The 19,951-nt window shown below is 44.1% G+C and overlaps 1 protein-coding gene across 3 annotated transcripts; it reads left to right on the top strand.

Annotated features, from left to right (window-relative positions):
- Positions 1-316: 316 nt before the first annotated feature.
- Positions 317-17,983, top strand: LOC310829589 (epididymal sperm-binding protein 1-like). Of its 3 annotated transcripts, none has more exons than XM_083708272.1 (11): positions 376-450; positions 4,570-4,721; positions 6,517-6,678; positions 8,076-8,222; positions 10,507-10,671; positions 12,206-12,370; positions 13,359-13,505; positions 14,561-14,764; positions 15,048-15,203; positions 15,413-15,474; positions 17,346-17,983. In XM_083708272.1, the coding sequence occupies exons 3-10, from the start codon at positions 6,612-6,614 to the stop codon at positions 15,442-15,444; spliced, it is 1,083 nt and encodes a 360-aa protein (XP_083564398.1). In that variant the 5' UTR covers positions 376-450; positions 4,570-4,721; positions 6,517-6,611; the 3' UTR covers positions 15,445-15,474; positions 17,346-17,983. The 3 variants fall into 3 exon arrangements, with proteins under 3 accessions (XP_083564396.1, XP_083564398.1, XP_083564397.1); XM_083708271.1 differs by having other exon boundaries at positions 4,570-4,750; XM_083708270.1 differs by lacking the exon at positions 4,570-4,721 and having other exon boundaries at positions 317-450.
- The last annotated feature ends 1,968 nt before the right edge of the window (positions 17,984-19,951 follow it).

Below are 19,951 nucleotides of genomic sequence, written 5' to 3'. Positions count from 1 at the left end.
AAAAGTGAGATAAAGCCTCACCTGTCTCTGGTTGTGAAAATACAACAGTAATAAAATTAAATAGGTAAGAATTTGTTGCCCTTTTATAAATCTTAAAATCAGCTGCCCGAGGCAGGCACCTCACTAATGGTAGTGCTGGCCCTGGGTGTTCTTTAGGGTCTGGATATAGCACCCAATAAAACATACCATTCCCATAGGCTGGACAAACAATGAAACTTCTATACGATTGGTGGTTTTGTTCTAATGCATGATTGTATAACACACCATTCCCATTGGTTGGACAAACAATGGAACTTCTATATGATTGGTTGCTTTGCTCTAAAGTGTGATTGGTTTGTGTAACAGCAAGGTCTGATTGGACAGTGGGGTTCTCGGGGCCAGTTGAACAGTTAGAAAATTCAGATGGAAAACATGGTGAACTTGCTGAGAGGTGTAAGAATCGGGGGAAAAGTGAGTAAGAAAGGCGCTGCTTCAGAAGTGTCTTTAAGTAATAATAGTAACTCTGGGCAGCTCCCAACAGATTGAAAACAGAATAAAACATCAAACATTAAAAACTTCCCTAAACAGGGCTGCCTTCAGATGTCTTCTAAAAGTCAGATAGTTGTTTATTTCCTTGACATCTGATGGGAGGGCATTCCACAGGGCGGGTGCCACCACCGAGAAGGCCCTCTGCCTGGTTCCCTGTAACCTCACCTCTCACAGTGAGGGAACTGCCAGAAGGCCCTCGGAGCTGGACTTCAGTGTCTGGGCAGAACGATGGGGGTGAGTATTATATTTATATTCTACTTTCCCCCCATGATAGCAGGGTAGAGTACTTGGTTCTCCCTTCTTTATCCTCACAGGAACCTACCTGTGAGGTAGGTAGGTAGTCTGAGAGATAGGGACTGGCCCAAATGAGCTTCAAGGTCACCCCAAATCCCACTGAATTCAAGGAGATTTGGGACTAAGTAGCATATGTATCATTTATATGTGTCATTTTTGGATTTGCGGCTTATCTTTTGAATGGTAAATAGCAGGCACAGCCGCTCCCCCTTCAAAAAATTAGAATCAGAACCACAGCATGTTGGGAGAGAGGGATTAATCCATTTTGCCCCTGCAATTGTCACAATAACAACAAAAAGGCTGTCCCAGAGGAATGCTTCAATTGATGTCAATCATGGTGTTGTTGTTGTTGTTTAGTTGTTTAGTCGTGCCCGACTCTTCGTGACCCCATGGACCAGAGCACACCAGGCCCTCCTGTCTTCCACTGACTCCTGCAATTTGGTCAGATTCATGTTTGTAGCTTCAAGTACACAGTCCAACCATCTTGTCCTCTGTCGTCCCCTTCTCCTTGTGCCCTCCATCTTTCCCAACATCAGGGTCTTTTCCAGGGAGTCTTCTCTTCTCATGAGGTGGGCAAAGTATTGGAGCCTCAGCTTCATGATCTGTCCTTCCAGTGAGCACTCAGGGCTGATCTCCTTAAGAATGGATAGGTTTGATCTTCTTGCAGTCCATGGGACTCTCAAGAGTCTCCTCCAGCACCATAATTCAAAAGCATCAATTCTTCGGCGATCAGCCTTCTTGATGGTCCAGCTCTCACTTCCGTACATCACTACTGGGAAAACCATGGCTTTAACTATTCGGACCTTTGTTGGTAAGGTGATGTCTCTACTTTTTAAGATGCTGTCTAGGTTTGCCATCGCCTTTCTCCCAAGGAGCAGGCATCTTTTAATTTCGTGACTGCTGTCACCATCTGCAGTGATCATGGAGCCCAAGAAAGTAAAATCTCTCACTGCCTCCATTTCTTCCCCTTCTATTTGCCAGGAGGTGATGGGACCAGTGTCCATCATCTTCAATTTTTTGATGTTGAGCTTCAGACCATATTTTGCGCTCTCCTCTTTCACCCTCATTAAAAGGTTCTTTAATTCCTCCTCACTTTCTGCCATCAAGGTTGTGTCATCTGTATATCTGAGGTTGTTGATATTTCTTCCGGCGATCTTAATTCCGGCTTGGGATTCATCCAGCCCAGCCTTTTGCATGATGAATTCTGCATATAAATTAAATAAGCAGGGAGACAATATACAGCCTTGCCGTACTCCTTTCCCAATTTTGAACCAATCAGTTTTTCCATATCTAGTTCTAACTGTAGCTTCTTGTCCCACATAGAGATTTCTCAGGAGACAGATGAGGTGATCAGGCACTCCCATTTCTTTAAGAACTTGCCATAGTTTGCTGTGGCCGACACAGTCAAAGGCTTTTGCATAGTCAATGAAGCAGAAGTAGATGTCTTTCTGGAACTCTCTAGCTTTTTCCATAATCCAGCTCAAGTTTGCAATTCGGTCTCTGGTTCCTCTGCCCCTTCAAAATCCAGCTTGCACTTCTGGAAGTTCTCGATCCACATACTGCTTAAGCCTCCCTTGTAGAATTTTAAGCATAACCTTGCTAGCGTGTGAAATGAGTGCAATTGTGCGGTAGTTGGAGCATTCTTTGGCACTGCCCTTCTTTGGGATTGGGATGTAGACTGATCTTCTCCAATCCTGTGGCCACTGCTGAGTTTTCCAAATTTGCTGGCATATTGAGTGTAGCACCCTAACAGCACCATCTTTTAAAATTTTAAATAGTTCAGCTGGAATATCATCACTTCCACTGGCCTTGTTATTAGCAGTGCTTTCTAAGGTCCATTTGACTTCACTCTCCAGGATGTCTGGCTCAAGGTCAGCAACCACACTACCTGGGGTATACGAGACATCCATTTCTTTCTGGTATAGTTCCTCTGTGTATTCTTGCCACCTCTTCTTGATGTCTTCTGCTTCTGTTAGGTCCTTTCCACTTTTGTCTTTTATTATGGAAATCTTTGTACGAAATGTTTCTTTCATATCTCCAATTTTCTTGAACAGATCTCTGGTTTTTCCCATTCTATTGTTTTCCTCTTTCTTTGCATCGCTCGTTTAAGAAGGCCTTCTTGTCTCTCCTTGCTATTTTTTGGAAATCTGCATTCAATTTCCTGTATCTTTCACTATCTCCCTCGCATTTTGCTTGCCTTCTCTCCCCCACTATTTGTAAGGCCTCATTGGACAGCCACTTTGCTTTCTTGCATTTCCTTTTCATTGGGATGGTTTTAGTTGCTGCCTCTTGTATAATGTTATGAGCCTCCATCCATAGTTCTTCAGGCACTCTGTCCAGCAAATCTAAATCCTTAAACCTGTTCCTCACTTCCACTGTGTATTCATAAGGGATTTGACTTAGATTGTATCTTACCGGCCCAGTGGTTTTTCCTACTTTCTTCAGTTTAAGCTTGAATTTTGCTATAAGAAGCTGATGATCTGAGCCACAGTCAGCTCCAGGTCTTGTTTTTGCTGACTGTATAGAGCTTCTCCATCTTTGGCTGCAGAGAATATAATCAATCTGATTTCGATGCTGCCCTTCTGGTGATGTCCATATGTAGAGTCGTCTCTTGTGTTGTTGGAAAAGAGTGTTTGTGATGACCAGCTTGTTCTCTTGGCAGAACTCTATTAGCCTTTGGCCTGCTTTGTTTTGAACTCCAAGGCCAAACTTGCCATTTGTTCCTTTTATCTCTTGACTCCCTACTTTAGCATTCCAATCCCCTATAATGAGAAGAACATCCTTCTTTGGTGTCATTTCTATGAGGTGTTGTAAGTCTTCATAGAATCAGTCAATTTCAGTTTCTTCAGCACCAGTGGTTGGTGCATAAACTTGGATTACTGTGATGTTAAAAGGTCTGCCTTGGATTCGTATCAAGATCATTCTATCATTTTTGAGACTGCATCCCAGTACAGCCTTTGACACTCTTTTGTTGACTATGAGGGCCACTCCATTTCTTTTACGGGTTTCTTGCCCACAGTAGTAGATGTGATGGTTATCCGAACTGAATTCTCCCATTCCCATCCATTTTAGTTCACTGATGCCCAGGATGTCAATATTTATTCTTGCCATCTCATTTTTGACCACATCCAACTTACCAAGGTTCATGGTTCTTACATTCCAGGTTCCTATGCAATATTTTTCTTTACAGCATTGGACTTTCCTTTCGCTTCCAGGCATATCCGCAACTGAGAGTCCTTTCGGCTTTGGCCCAGCCGCTTCATCAGCTCTGGATCTACTTGTACTTGTTCTCCGCTCTTCCCCAGTAGCATGTTGGACGCTTCCCGACCTGAGGGGCTCATCTTCCAGCGTCATAACTTCTATATGCCTGTTGTCTTTGTCCATGGCGTTTTCTTGGCAGGGATACTGGAGTGGCTTGCCGGTTCCTCCTCCAGGTGGATCACGTTTGGTCAAAACTCTCCACTATGACCTGTCCATCTTGGGTGGCCCTGCACGGCATAGCTCATAGCTTCTCTGAGTTATTCAAGCCCCTTCACCATGGCAAGGCAGTGATCCATGAAGGGGGTCAATCATGGTAATGGAAAATTAATAACAAAACCTTGGACTAAGTGACCAGTATATACATATCATTTCATAATAATTAAGGACTTTAATAGTACACTGTTGCTCTTTGCAACCATCATTACTAACCTTGAGTGAGCTTGTGGGGGGCAGAGGAATAAATTCTCTGTTTTGGGACTCTCACAGTAAATTTGACAGATTGCTTTGGAAAGGGCAATGAAGAGATAACAGGAACTTGAACAGTTTATTTCCGTGGCTACCTCACCCTATGATACCTGTTGCCTGGTAGGAAGGAAGACAAAACAAGCACCAGTCAGACACCAGTTCTCCAGCGCATGGTATTACCTGAAGCAGGTGGCAGAGTGAAGTGATGAGCAGTTGTGAAGTGTTAAGAGGACAGAGTTGTGTGTGTCACATGGCCTGGACGATGGTGGAGGTCTTTGGGAACTGAGTGGGGATGGAAGCACTGGGAGGAAAGGCAAAGCAACGATGATAGGACTGGAGGTCAGGGTGGAGCACCTGTCTTTGCATGTAGAAGGTCCCAAGTACAACCCCTGGCATATCCAGGTAGGTAGTACAGTCTGAGTCAGTATATGGTAGCTTTTTCCATTCCCAGTGATAGCAGCAGGAGGGAAACCAAAGAGTGATCTGGCTGGGTGCCAGGCAGAGTTTCTCTTAGGCTTCTCTCCCATCTGGCATGGACACTTCTCAGTTCTAACTGAGAAGATGCGCCAAGCACAATCTTGCACTCAGAGGGTCCTTCAGCCTTGGAAAGCAAGGAAGTGGACCTCCATGGCCAATGGGAAGATGAGTAATGACGTCATGGCAAGGCAGGGAGAATGTAGCCCCAGATCAAAGCAGTTGTCAATCCTTGTTAACTTTTCCTTTTACCCTCTGCTATGCCCATAAGGTAGCTAAAGAGGGATTTCCCCACATCACTCAGTCTCACCAAGGAGGTAAGTGGTCATGAACAACCTAGCATGAGCCAAAAGGAGTCTCAAGTGGGGAGAACATAGAGTACCCTCTGGAGATGCAATGAGGTTGAGAGTACGTTCTTTCATATGTGATGGACCTGTAAAAGGGTTAAAGAGTATTGGGAAATAATTTATAATGAACTGAAAAAAAAATGTTTAAAAGCACTTTTCCAAGAAAACCAGAGTCCTTTTCGTTGAGGATAATTCAGATGGAAATTCCCAGGCGTCAAAATGGTTATTTATGTATGCTACTACTTCGGCCTGTGTTTTGTTAGCCCCTAAATGGAAAATGAGCGAGTTCCCAACTGAAGAAGAATGGCAACTTAAACTGATGGAATATGTGCAGCTTGTGGACCTAACGTATGGAATAAGATAACAAGAAGAACATACATTTAAAGAAGATTGGAAAATGTTTATTGAATATATGGGGGGAAATTGTGTACACCTGAAAACAAGGGCAGCATTAAGATAAATTCAACTGTGTAAATAAGTTTTGATGGATGTAATAATGGAACACTGAATGGTTTAGTTTATGTAAAATATGCAGGGATTTATGTTATGCAAAATGAACTATGGAAAGAGAAGAAGGGAAGTCACTGATATTTTAAGGCTGTTTAAATGAATATTTTAAAATGTAAAACAGATAATTAAATAAAAATTATATATATATATATAATATGAAAGAACATACAGTGTTCCTACTTTTAGGAGCACCAGTGTCTTCTACTTTACGGCAGAATTTCCATCTTCTTTAAAAATAAGCTCTTATGCTTTCAGTAGAAACTGCCAGGTCACAATGAAAGGGCCAACAAATACTGCAGACAGGACAAACAGCACTCACTGGCCATACACTGCCTAATAAAATTTCAGCTGCCCTTGAAACACTGGCTAGATCAGCAGCAATTTCCAAGTCATCGTGTTTAGCTCTCAGGGATGAAAACTTCACTTGTTAGTTTCAGTCTGTGTAGCCTCTGTTAAAGAGATAGGAGCAGGCAATGACTATTTTCTTCCCTTTAGCCATTTGGCAATCCCGAGCAAAAGCTTTGTCCCGTACTGTATCAGCTCGGGCAGAAGTGAAGCGAAAATGGGAGTGGTCTAATGCTGTTTGAAAAGGTCAGGTTTAATATAGCAGGGTTTTGAACATCTCCTTCTGTTATAGTTGTGGGAGGAAGATGTGGCCAGGCAGGGCCTATATAAAGAGTGAGCATGATGTGGTTTCTTCACGCCTGTCAGATTCCCTGACTGAGAGTAGAGATGGCTCCTGTCATAGCTTTCCTCACATGCACCTGGGCTTTCCTGCCACTACTTGTGGCATCTGAAGGTAAGAACCATTCCACCTGTCAATGGTTTACATAAAATATGCATTAATATTATTGATAAAATCAATACTAAAAATAAGCCACCCTATTCCTCCCATAAAGCCAAGAGTTTTAAAAAATATGCATTATGAAACACATATTATCGTATTTTTCCATGTATAACACGCTCCTGTGTATAAGACGCCACCTATTTTTGGGGACTCTCTCTCTCTCTCTCTCTCTCTCTCTCTATATATATTACATCATATCAAATGGGATTACCTGTATGGGCAGACTTGCTTAAGCAATTTTTTTTTAAAAAGCTGGCATCAAAAAGCGTACAGCAAAGGTGCCTAATATCATGGATCTAGTTACAGATTTGAATAAGTATGCATGCACGCGAAAGCTCATACCAATAACAAACTTAGTTGGTCTCTAAGGTGCTACTGGAATGAATTTTTTTATTTAATATCATGGAGTCCTACTTTCAACAAATCCCTTGCAGTTGATTTTAGCATTAATAGTTAATTTTTATTTTTGCATTCAATATTAAAACACACAAATTGACATATTGAAAAATGACAGATTACCGGTAATTACATAACTAGTAATGTTATCATAATCGGGCATGCTGAGGAAATAAGTAATTTGCCATCCAAATAAAACACCATGTCTCTCCCCCCCCCCCAATTCCACATCTTAATTTGATCCATACATCAAATAAAGCTCTCTGCAACTCAGGTCCTCATGTTCCACCCAGTATTTTACAAAGGAGCCCCATATTAAATAAAAGTGATATTTCCTTCTTCCAAGAAAAGGGGGTTCTCTTTATTTATTGAAACCTGCACAGTAGCAAACAATGTTCCTAGATTTTAGCCATTTCATCACTGACATTTTTTAATACTGAAAGCAAAGCAAAGCAAAGCAAAACAGAAGCACCTGGGTCAAAATAAATTCTGGCAAAGTTGATTGATTTTTTTTTGCCACTGGGGTGCTTTTTTTTGCTCCCACACCCAAATGAAACGCAGGAGACACAAGTGGAAGAAAGGTTATATATAACAAGTAGTTTAACCAAATTAACCAAGTTAATAAAGTATGCTGCTGTTGAATGCTCCCCTGCAGTGTGCATGCCAGGCCCTAAAAGGGTCCATAGTGCACCATGCATTTTTGTACACATTATTCAGTTAGAGAATTCCACTGCAAAATTTGGAGACGTGAGAATTTTGAAGGCACATTGTTTTGAAAAGTGCGAATTTGGTAAATTTGCCTTTAAATGCGAACTGAATCAAACCTAGCTCCTGGACACCCAAGGAACATCCATGACAGATGGCAATCTCTTCTGTATTTTTCTTTTCACACAGTTTCTGCTGAGTTTGGTGCAACTTGCCTTATTTTTCCTTTTCCTTTGTCTCCCTTCCAGCCCCTCCAGGCTGTGTTCTCCCCTTCCTTTTCAATGGCAGATACTACTCTTCGTGCACCACTGATGGCAACCCTGACCAACAGCTGTGGTGTGCCACAACTGAAAATCATGACAAGGATCGTAAATGGAAGCCATGTGCTCTTAGAGGTGAGAGGCATACAGTCCTTCTGGTAACATTCATTTGCGTGTTAATATGTCGTCCTGCAGACTATGTTTATTTACACACTGAAGTGTTCTATGAGTTGAAATTGATCGAAAAAGTTCCTAGCAGGGCTGGCCTCCTCATGAGGTAGACGGAAGCAGCAACCTCAGGCAGTGGAATCCAATGGGGGTGGCAATCCTATGGCTAGCAAGCATTACCAGCAGGCCAGTGGGACAGGGATTCCCCTTACTCTACCACCACCACCTCTCCCTCCTCCTCTTAAAGATGTTATTCCATTTTCTGAGCTTGCAAAAAGTCCTCTTGCACCATCCTAAAGGGAGTTCTAATCCTCACAATGCCCAGGAATGCTCATTGCCCCCTCTTCAAATTAGCTCCTTTGGGCAGTTGCCCATTTGCCCTCTTGTAAATATTCCTCTGATGGAACATTTGTTCTGATCTGTTTGTGGGGAGGTTATACAACAGCAAGCATTCATGCTGATTTGCTTGCACAACATTTACAGTGGTACCTCGGGTTACATACGCTTCAGGTTACATACGCTTCAGGTTACAGACTCTGCTAACCCAGAAATAGTGCTTCAGGTTAAGAACTTTGCTTCAGGATGAGAACAGAAATCATGCTCTGGCGGTGCGGTGGCAGCAGGAGGCCCCATTAGCCAAAGTGGTGCTTCAGGTTAAGAACAGTTTCAGGGTAAGTACGGACCTCCGGAACAAATTAAGTACTTAACCCGAGGTACCACTGTATATGTCTTACCATTAGACATTTGTTTATCCCAGACTGTTCAGGGCATTTCTCTGCCACTTTACTACTTGTAAAAGTATGTATGTATGTATTTTAAAGTGGCTTTAAGCTACTTCAACTGTGCAAACCTGAATTCCTGATGTGGACATGAATCCCTCCTGCAAGATATTTTGCTCTGGAGGTGACCAAAAAGTTTAACAAAGTTCATTACAGTCTCAATCTTCTTGTTAAGAAGAGCAGCTTTGCAGGGAGTGATTAACCATCTTCCTACTCCAAATTGCTCACCATTAGCTGTTTTCCCCTCTTGCAGTGTTGATACTGCATATCGGCCCATGCAAACATGTTTGAACGTGTGTGTGTGTGTGTCTAAGCAATATGGAGACACCCAGCAGGCAAAGGAAATGGGGTTTGGTGGTGAGCAGTTGATCAGCAGCATATACAGATCCTGAAGCCTTTGTCTGCCTGGTTTGATTTGTCTTGCCTACCTGTCAAAATAGCCCACAGTGTTTGGGGCAGGTAAGAATCTGGCTGTTGGCTGCATCCAGTTCCCTGCCCCTGCGATATGGTGTGACTATTTTTTTAAAAAAGGACAATACAGTGGTGCCCCGCAAGACGAACGCCTCGCAAGACGAGAAACCCGCTAGACGAAAGGGTTTTCCGTTTTTCGAGGCGCTTCGCAAAACGAATTTCCCTATGGGCTTCCTTCGCAAGACGAAAACCCATAGGGAAATCTCTGGGACAGCGGGGAAGCGCAGCACGTCTTCCCCACTGTCCTCGGACCTCCTCCGAAGGCTGGCGGTGGGGCGGAGAGACCTTCTCCCCGCGCCAGCCTTCGGATGGCTGTCCTGAAGACTTGCGGCGGGAGGAGGACTCTCCGCCCCACCGCCAGCGTTCGGAAGGCTTCCCCTCTGTTCCCGTACCTGTCCGAAGGCTGGCGGTGGGGCGGAGAGACCTCCTCCCGCCGCTAGCCTTCGGAAGGCTGCTCCGAAGGCTGGCGGCGGGAGGAGGACTCTCCGCCCCACCGCCAGCGTTCAGAAGGTTGCTCCGAAGGCTGGTGGCGGGAGGAGGACTCTCTGCCCCACCGCCAGCCTTCGGAAAGCTGTCCTGAAGACTTGCGGTGGGAGGAGGGTTTTCCTTCCCACCGCCAACATTCGGAAGGCTGTTCTGAATGTTGGCGGTGGGGAGGAAAAACCCTCCTCCCACCGCAAGCCCCGGGAACAGAAGAGAAGCGCTGTGCACCTTCCCCTCTGTTCCCGTACCTGTCCTGAAGGCTTGCGGTGGGGAGAAAAGCCCTTCTCCGCACCGCCAGCCTGGCAAGTGGTCTCCATAGGAACGCATTAATTGATTTTCAATGCATTCCTATGGGAAACCGTGCTTCGCAAGACGAAAAACTCGTTAGACGAAAAAACTTGCGGAACGAATTAATTTCGTCTTGCGAGGCACCACTGTATAAGAAAGAAGCAAGAAAGCGGTTACTAATGTTTTATTGGCATAAACATGCACAAACTCTCCTTTTGTCTTTTGCCTAGAATATGGAGGCAACTCGAATGGAGCAGAATGTGTTTTCCCCTTCAGCTACAAAGGCCATACTTACTACACCTGCACTAACAAATTCGAAATAAAAGGGCGCTACTGGTGTGCTACAACAGGAAGCTATGATAAGGACAAGATGTGGAGCTTCTGTGCTGATACCAGTATGTAAACTGGGGGCCTGTTGCGTCACAGGGCTTGGAAGATGGTTGGTTGTAGATTAAGCACAATGAATGTTTTTTTTGGGGGGGTACACATTACTGAGAATATTCCCTTGTAAATTCCATTCTCTGCAAATGCTCTTTGTAAACTCTCCTTTCCAGTGCTTTGCTTTCACTTTGACATCAGCATCAGCATTGGCCAGGCAGTCACATTACAAAATGGAAGTGTGAAATTAAGGGTGTCAGAGCCACCCAAAATTAAGCAGTTTTTCCATTTATTTTAGTGGGGGGATTACAGACCCTCCAAGTGTCACTATTTTCCAGGGAAAGTCCTAGATTTACAGAAGCCATTCTGGTTTTTTATTTGATCTGCTCCTGGAATGCCCCGCTTTTCCTTAGGGTGTCCCTATTTTCATTGGAGAATGTTGGAGGGTTAGGCGTATGTTTAATTTTCTCCCATTGGAATCAATGGAACATCAGCGGCAATCCTATGCACACTGTTTTGGAAGTATTTTTCTTTATTTACTTAAAACATGTTTTACCCCATGCTTGATTGAAGAGGGGTGTGTGGTAAAAGCTTTTAGAGTGGCTTGCAGCAGTCAATAGTCAGATTATCAGTGCGGAGCAGTGGCATTGCGGGGGGGGGGGGCAGTTTGCCCCAGATGCCATCCCTGGGGTGTGTGTGACGAACCCCCCGGTGGATCAATGCAGCGGCACTCACATCCCCCTGCAGGGTGGATCAGTCCTGTGCCGGTCGCACTCCAGGCAGCGGATGTGATGGTGGGAGGTGATGGAGCCAATAGCTACACCCCGGTGCAGAGTCCCTGCAATTCTTTCTCTCCTTCTGCTGTACCAGAGTTGAGGATTCCACCTCCATCTGAGGGCCACATTCCCTTCTAGGTAACATTCCCAGGGCCACATGGTAGTGATGAGAGGAGTCAGAAGGAAAAGTGAGCTCAGCAAAGAAAGTCCATATTACCTTACACTTACACAGCCCTCTCTGTCCTTCATTGTCATGCAAGAAGCGTTATCAGAGTTCAAGGACACATTCTAGCTATCCCAAAACACTCAAGGAGGGGTCAAAGCAGGGCTGGTGAGCAGTGAGACTAGGGAGGGAGTATGACCTGGGGAAAGGCCTGGGGGTGCATTCAGTCCCCAGCCCTGAAGTTCCCCAGCCTCGTTTTATAGTCTGATTGACCTAAAAGGGACTTACCTCTGAGCAGATATGCATAGACAGGGCTTCTTTTCAGCCGGAACGTGGTGGAACTCAGTTCTGGCACCTCTCAGGTGGGCTCCATTGACATTATAAGAGAACATGGGAGGCTTACATGGTGAGTTCTGGCACCTCTTCTTCTAGAAAAATAGCACTGTGCATAGGATAGCATTTTTAAAACTTTAGATGGATGGTGATGTGGGTAGTTGTTCCATGATTTAATCAGGCATAGGAATCTGATTGCTGAGCGCATTCAGCAGGACAAAGAAGCATTGTGGGTTATTAAGGAAGCCCCTCCTTCTCTCTCTTCTCCACTTCTTCCAGGACTAGATGCAAATTTAGCTACAGGGCCCTGCATATTCCCTTTCGTCTTCCAAGGCAAGTGGTACAAAGCTTGCACAACAGATGGGAGATTCGATGGGAAGCTCTGGTGCTCTCTTGTCACCAACTATGATGAAAATCCGACGTGGGCATACTGTGAACCCTCAAGTAAGCAAAATAGGGAAGTATGTGGGAAAGGCTGTTCAGGGTGACAGACCAGAAATGTTTCTCTTCCTTGTCCCAAATAAGGGCTGAACACCTGGCAATTATTATTATTATTATTATTATTATTATTATTATTATTGCATAACTGTCCTTCACTATGAAGTCCCAGGCCAGGTTAAAAGTAGGGTTGGTCCTCACAATATTGGCTGCATTCAGGAAGTACTTTATTCAACCCAATTAAACTGGAAAATCATGGGAGTTATGTGCTATAATTTCCCCCATGGTTTTTATGTAACACACTACTGCCACGCACGTGATGAAATCTGGGGCTGTATTTCTGAATCCAATTCTTTCCTGGCCTTGGGAGAAAAGAAGCACACATGAGGATTAAGGGCTGATGCCCCGTCTGATGGGACACACTGTTGTGGGACACAATGTGAATGAAATCTAGTGCAACATGCAGTAATATCCCTCAGGAAGACACCGTTCCAAAACTCCACAGGTAATGCAGTGTACAAGGAATGTTGGGAAAGGGAAAGAAGTGCCAACATTGTAAACAGGAAAACGAATACAATAATTCCCACATCTGAATGCACATTATATCTAAGGTGTCATTTTATAATAAAATCCTACTGCAATCAATGAGACAAATTCGTGACTTAAGTGGATTTCAGTGGTACCCAAGTACAACTGACATAACCTGGATTCAATCCATTTCATCTATATCTATCATCTATTTATCATCTATCTATCTATCTATCTATCTATCTATCTATCTATCTATCTCTATCTATCTATCTATCTATCTATCTATCTATCTATCTATCTATATCTATCTATCTATCTAATCTATCTATCTGCAGAATTTGGCCAATTCCCCTTACAGCTGGCTAGCATGCACACAAAATGCAACGGAATATGAATATCACACCAATCCCCTCTTTATGTTGCTTCAGTTAATGACTCATCTCTCCACTCTGTTTCTCTTCAGAACCTGCCTCCTGCGTCTTTCCCTTCAAGTTTAGGAACAAGTCATACTCCTCGTGCACCAAAGAAGGAAGTTTTGATGGGCAGCTGTGGTGTGCCACAACTCCAGACTATGACAAAGACAGCAGTTGGAAAGGATGTTCCCTCCAAGGTAGAGTCCTGAGCTGACTGCCTGGCTGCTGCCAGCTTCGCCTTCTATTTATGCGACTGGCCCCACCTCCAACAGTGCTAAATGACTGAGGTTTGGCGGGAACGTCCAAAGAATAGCACTGAGAGGCAGGCCAGCCCAAGCAGCCGGTAGGTCCCCAGGATCCTGCAAAGGGCGCCCACAGTGTAAGTTGTGAGCACTCATTTTGGGCCTAGTTTGTGGTGCAAACCACCCTTTGATGAATATTCATCATGGCAGTGCAGAATCTAGCAACTGAGTATGTAACATCTGGGTTTTCATCTTGAAGTAGCAGGGAGGTATAAGGTTGTTCTGTACGACCTGGGAATTTATGTAGTATAGGCAAGATCAGGCATAGGCAAACACGGCCCTCCAGCTATTTGGGGACTACAATTCCCATCCTCCCTGACCACTGGTCCTGTTAGCTAGGGATGATGGGAGTTGTAGTTCCAAAACATCTGGAGGGCCAAGTTTGCCTATGCCTGGACAACGTGAACCTAGCTTGTATATCTGTATAGTATTGGCAGTGAAAAAATACATGTTCTGTTGTTTCCAGTTGCCCAGAGCCATATGGGCATTAATCTGCTCCTTGTACGGTGTCTTCCTAAAGTGGCCTTCCTGGATGGTGACTCTGCAGATCACAGGATTTTAACTGAGTTTTAATTGGATATAATTGCAATCCCACAAAATGTAGCGATGACCACCAACGTGCCTGGCTTTAAAAAGGGGGTTAGACAAATTATGGAGAATAAGGCTCCCAGAGACTACCAGCTACAATGGCAGTGTTTAGTAGCTGCTGTGAATCGGAAGTGGGGAGTTTCCTGTTGCACTCATTTCTTGTATGGGCTTCCCATAGGCATCTTGCTGGCCACTGTGAAAACAGGATGTTGGAGGAGGTGGGCCTTGGCCTAATCCATTAAGTGTCTGTCTTTATCTAGTCCTTGAATGCAGAGGCATTGCCCATATCCTTCATACAGTTCTCTTTGACAACACGACAAAACTCTACGGCATGTTATTTTTTGTGTCCCCCCTTTCTGCAGAGTATGGAGGGAACTCCAATGGCCAGCCCTGCTGGTTCCCTTTCACCTACAACAACCAGACATTTGATGCCTGCACCAATGAGGATGACGACGGCGAGAAGAATGGCGGATACTGGTGTTCCACTACTCCAAACTACGATGAGCAAAAGCTATGGAGCTTCTGTGCTGACACAAATTTGAGAACTGGGGAAGTTTTATTACCAGGTTAGCAGAAAGCTGCCCAGGTGGGGGTGTAGGAGAAAGTTGGTTTCAGACATGCAGCCTGCATGTTCACTTGGAAGCCCATGCCGCCAAGCAGATTTTGATCCTAATGTGTTGAAGTAATATGCTGTAGGCTGCAATTCAATGCACAGTTATTTGGGAGCAAATAACTTCTAAATAATCAGAAGTATTATTAAGATAGCTTCCTAGCCTCCTTATTCCTTTGCTAGAGGTGCTCATCTCATGATTTTCTGTCACATTCCACTCCCAACCCTCACGGGACAAGATGGAGAATCTACGAAGAGCTGTGTCTTTCCTTTCACCTACAATGGCAAGTCTTACACAAGCTGTACATCAGTTGGGACAGTAAACTGGAAGTACTGGTGCTCTCTCACCAGCAACTATAATATAGATCGCCAGTGGAAATACTGCGAACCTTCAGGTAGGAATGAATCCTTCTTGGTGCTTCATAAAGTACTTTATAGTGGGCATGGGCAGCAAGAGCAACAGTGGAAGCGTTACAGATTAGAAAGCTTTCAGTTTTCCATTCTGTGTAGTTTTGTATCTATATTTAGGTTCCCCTGAAGTCCTGGTTTCCTTTTGCAGCTTAAATCCACCCTCCCCAACAAAACTTTACCTTATGTTCAACAGATTTGAAAAAACAAGAAGATTATCAGCCATAAAGACAAGCGAGACCGGCAACTATCAGTAAGGTAAATGTGTTTCATGTTTCCATGTCATTTTTATTTGTCTCTCAATCTAGGAACGTTTTTCAGCTTGAGGGACACATTCCCTTCTGGGCAACATTCCATAGACCACATGACAGTGGTGGGCGGGGCCAGGAGCAGCTGCGGGTTCAGCAATAAATGCAAATTTTACCTCTGTACAGTAGGCTGGCTCCTTCACACTCTCACACCCTTCTCTATCCTCCTTCCCATCAACCAAGAAGCATTATCAGAGTCTGATGATACACTGGAGCCCGGCAAAAACATCCAAGGAAGGTGCAAAGCAGGGCTGATGAGGGCTGTGTCTCACAAAGAGTGTGAGGCCTGGAGAGAGTCCTGAGGGCTACCGTATTTTTCACTCTATAAGACACACCAGACCACAAGATGCACCTAGTTTTTGGAGGAGGAAAACAAGAAGAAAAAAAATTCTGAATCTCAGAAGCCAGAACAGCAAGAGGGATCGCTGCGCAGTGAAAGCAGCAATCCCTCTTGCTGTTCTGGCTTCTGGGATAGCTGCGCAGCCTGCATTCGCTCCATAAGACACACACACATTTCCCCTTACTTTTTAGTAGGGAAAAAGTGAGAATATAGAGCAAAAAATGCGGTAAATAGAGAGTGTTCTGAGGTTCTCCACGCTTGCTTTGGGCCCTGTCTCTTTTAACATGCAATACTGCTTAGCACTTCAGTAGACAATGAATGATCAAGAGTTCATTTGGGGAAAAACTGGTGATGAGCAAACTTCCTTTCCCTTCACTTAGAATTAGGCTTAGCAAGTCAAGGTGATTCCTACCTCCCCAAGCCAAATATAGATAACAGCTTGGTTTATTTTCCTAATTTTGAAATTTGGACCTGGCCATGCTTCCAATCACATAAATAAGCACACAAAAGAGTCAGAATGGCTCTCTCATCAACTGCCAGGGGCAAGTGCCAGGAGCAGGTCAGTAATAAACATACACAGCATCAGTGAACTTAATTCTTTATTCCAAGAAACAAACAGCTCAGGAGGCCAGGTCTAGTGAGCACACCAACTCTTCCTGGTAGATCTTGCCCCAATGAGGCAGTTGTGAGAACTGAAGGTCCCCGTCTTCCCACAGTTGTCTAATCCTCCCCGCCCCCCCCAGATCCTTCCCAAGCAGTTTAAGACTTTCTTGATGTGTGTGTGTCTCCTTTGCCCTGGGAGACCAGGGGGAAGGAGAGCTGGTCACAGCAGGAAGGGGAGACCCTTTGGCTTCTTAAGCAGCCTGCCTGATCTCTGCCTCTTTGACCTGCTCCTCTCTAGCTTCTGCTTCTGGCCTGCTGTCTGCTACAGACTCTTTCTGCTCAATAAATCCTGTCACCTCTTCAGCTTCCAACATCTCCTCCTCCCATTCTTCTCCCTTTTCTCCCTCTGACCACTCATCGTCATCCCACCACCACTCCCCTGGCTCCAAACCTTCTTCCCTTGGGGGTTCCCCAGCTAGTGCCTCCCACCACTCCTCTACATCCAGCCTCCCCATGGCATCAAGACACACTGACTTGCACCCTCTTCTTTTTCTGGTTACCAAGTGACAGTTCTGGAAACCTTTCTGTAAGACCTTTTCTCCTTGGCTCCTTCAAGGCTAAAGTAGCAACACCCCAGGCACCAATAATTATGTGAAATGCAGTTTCCTATGTTGCCCGAATACTTAATGCACACACTGGGTGCTCTGGAAACGACATGCCCCAGGGCTCCTTATGCCTGAGAATGCTGCCCTTTGGAGTATTCATGAAATCAGCTCATGAACCCTTTGCCTTCTAGCTTTATTGGACGTGCTACATGCCTATTGGCTCTGACTTTAGGTGTTGTTGGTAATTAACCAGCATGTATCTTTTCCCACCAGATTACCAAAACCAATCAACCAATATCTTGGACATCTGTGATTCCCACTACACTGTTTCACTAGTGGAAAGTGGCTAGTTTTCATCTGGGCCTATCCTGTTTCCACCTATGCTACAACTATGGATAAAGTCTCTGACACACTGCAGCTGCTCTTCATGCCTGGCCTGGGATTCTGCTAGGGACCCAGTCTCTGAAGATGTTTTACCTTCATCACCAATGAACAGCAGTTCAGAAGCACCACCAGAATATCTAACACTCTCGTCACTTTCATCCTAGATTTCCTCACTGATACACAAACTCCTCCCCCGTTCTTTACTCACATGATGAGCAGCTCTGTGCTCAGTTGCTGAAAAACAACATTTATTTTTCTCTTGTCTGACAGCTGTAGTCTTTTGGATTATACACATGGTAGCCTAAGTCATATAAAAGCATTTTAATTAAAATTAGTAATTTAAATCAAGCAGTAATATAATTGTGCATTTTCTGTATGGCCATGATTTCACTCCCTTAAGAATGAACATACGGGTTCGCATCTGGGTTATCATTAATCATCTACAGATTATTATGGTTGGGCAGAAGAGTGTAAATAGGGTAGGCCTGGTGAAATGTTAGAAGCTGGAGTGGTGTGAATAGACAAGGGAGAAAAAAGAAGGGAGTACTGCCTGCAGCATCTTCTCCCCTATAGCTGCTATTCTCTAGCCTCTGCTAATTGGAATAAACTGTTTGAAGGAAAAGGGTTCATTTGGGATCAAATCTGAAATATTTTAATTTTGCTATATAAAGGGAGGGTGTGCTGTGTAATCTAGCTAGCATGAAATGAACACTATTATCAAGAACTGATGAGGCTGCTCTGTTCTGGGCACCTATATAATTGACCTCTGTGTACCATAGCATAGTTTACATTTTGATGACAAGATGATGTGTGAGTGATGTTACAGATGTGCACAAGAAATGTGCAACTTTCAGATGATTGTGGGTGGATGGTGGACCTGAGTTATTGTAAATGTGTCCTCCTGCTAAGTGGTTTATTTCACCTGAATACTTAATAAAGTCTATCCTTGCAAATTCACAATAGAGTAGCTTTGTAAACTTTGAACCACCAAGACAGAGAAGCTATGAATGAAGTGGAAAAAACTCTGACACTGGGAGCTTCATTCCTGTCAGTATTTTTCTATGGGTAGCCAACATGGTGCCATCTGGATATTGTTGGTCTACAATTCTCATCAGCTAGAGCCAGTGTGCTTGATGGTCAGGGAAAATGGGAGTTGTTGTCAACAACAACAACAACAACAGGCTACTCCTGATCTAGTCTCACTTTAGTTCCCACAACATGCCTGCAGACTCCTAGTCTACCCTCTTCAGCTCCAGTGTGCATGCTCACAATGTCTGTTCCTCTGTTTGCAGAAAGCTGGTTCTGCTTGCTGTTTCTCATTCTCCAGCAAATGTTTGGGGGATTGGAACCTTTACGTGTTGAATCCCTTAATAGGGATGCAATTAAAGAGAGGGAAAAGAGATTTTTTTCTGCTTCCAGAGTATGCAAGGTAGTGTGATCAATAACTGCATTCTCCACCAAATGTTAGAACCCAGTTTGGAAGTTAGAACTGAACTGGAAACTTTGTTTGAAGTGGGGGGGGGGGGGACAGCACAAAGTGGCTACAAGCACCTGAACACAGAGCCTGGTACCCAAGCTCATGCAGAGATCAAACTCTTATTTCTTAGTGTCTGACTTGTACGCCTTTTTGCGGTGTATATAGATGAACAATTCTTTTAAAAAATGACCATTTATCTACCTCCCACCTAATGGTTGGTGAAAACATCAATTTCAATTTCTCCCTTTTCCAGTCTTAAGCTCAGTTCTCTACATATCCACAGCAGTTTGCAGTAAGGGGGGGGAACCAGCATTTTTGTGCAAATTTCTCCTACTGCACATTTTTGTCTGCAGTTTTACAAAACATACACATTTTTCACAAAGCTTCCCCCCCTAGTTTTGATATTCTCCTTAATAAAATGCATTTGTTTGTGCTATTTTCACTAATATATGCATGCTTATGCACATTTAACTTAGTAGATGCGTTTTTGGAAAAATTACATTGCTGAAGAACTGCTTTTGCAGAATTCAGAGAAGTGCCCATTTTTAAGAATAGTTGTGTTTCAGTCGATGCGTTATTTCAGAATATGTGAACTAGGTAGAATCACTTTTAAAAACAAAGAGAATTGACCCCACCACCCCAATCCCTAATTCTAACTTCCTTCCACAGAACTCAAGGCAGTCATGATTTTCATAGAATCATAGAATCATAGAGTTGGAAGAGACCACAAGGGTCATCGAGTCCAACCCCCTGCCAAGCAGGAAACACCATCAGAGCACTCCTGACATATGGTTGTCAAGCCTCTGCTTAAAGACCTCCAAAGAAGGAGACTCCACCACACTCCTTGGAAGCAAATTCCACTGTGTAACAGCTCTTACTGTCAGGAAGTTCTTCCTAATGTTTAGGTGGAATCTTCTTTCTTGTAGTTTGGATCCATAGCTCCGTGTCTGCTTCTCTGGAGCAGCAGAAAACAACCTTTCTCCCTCCTCTATGTGACATCCTTTTATATATTTGAACA

Source organism: Podarcis gaigeae, assembly GCF_964106915.1.
Source record: "Podarcis gaigeae genome assembly, chromosome: 13".
Lineage (NCBI taxonomy): Eukaryota > Metazoa > Chordata > Lepidosauria > Squamata > Lacertidae > Podarcis > Podarcis gaigeae.
The sequence above is the reverse complement of the archived record's forward strand: the minus strand, read 5'-3'. Positions and strand labels throughout refer to the sequence as shown.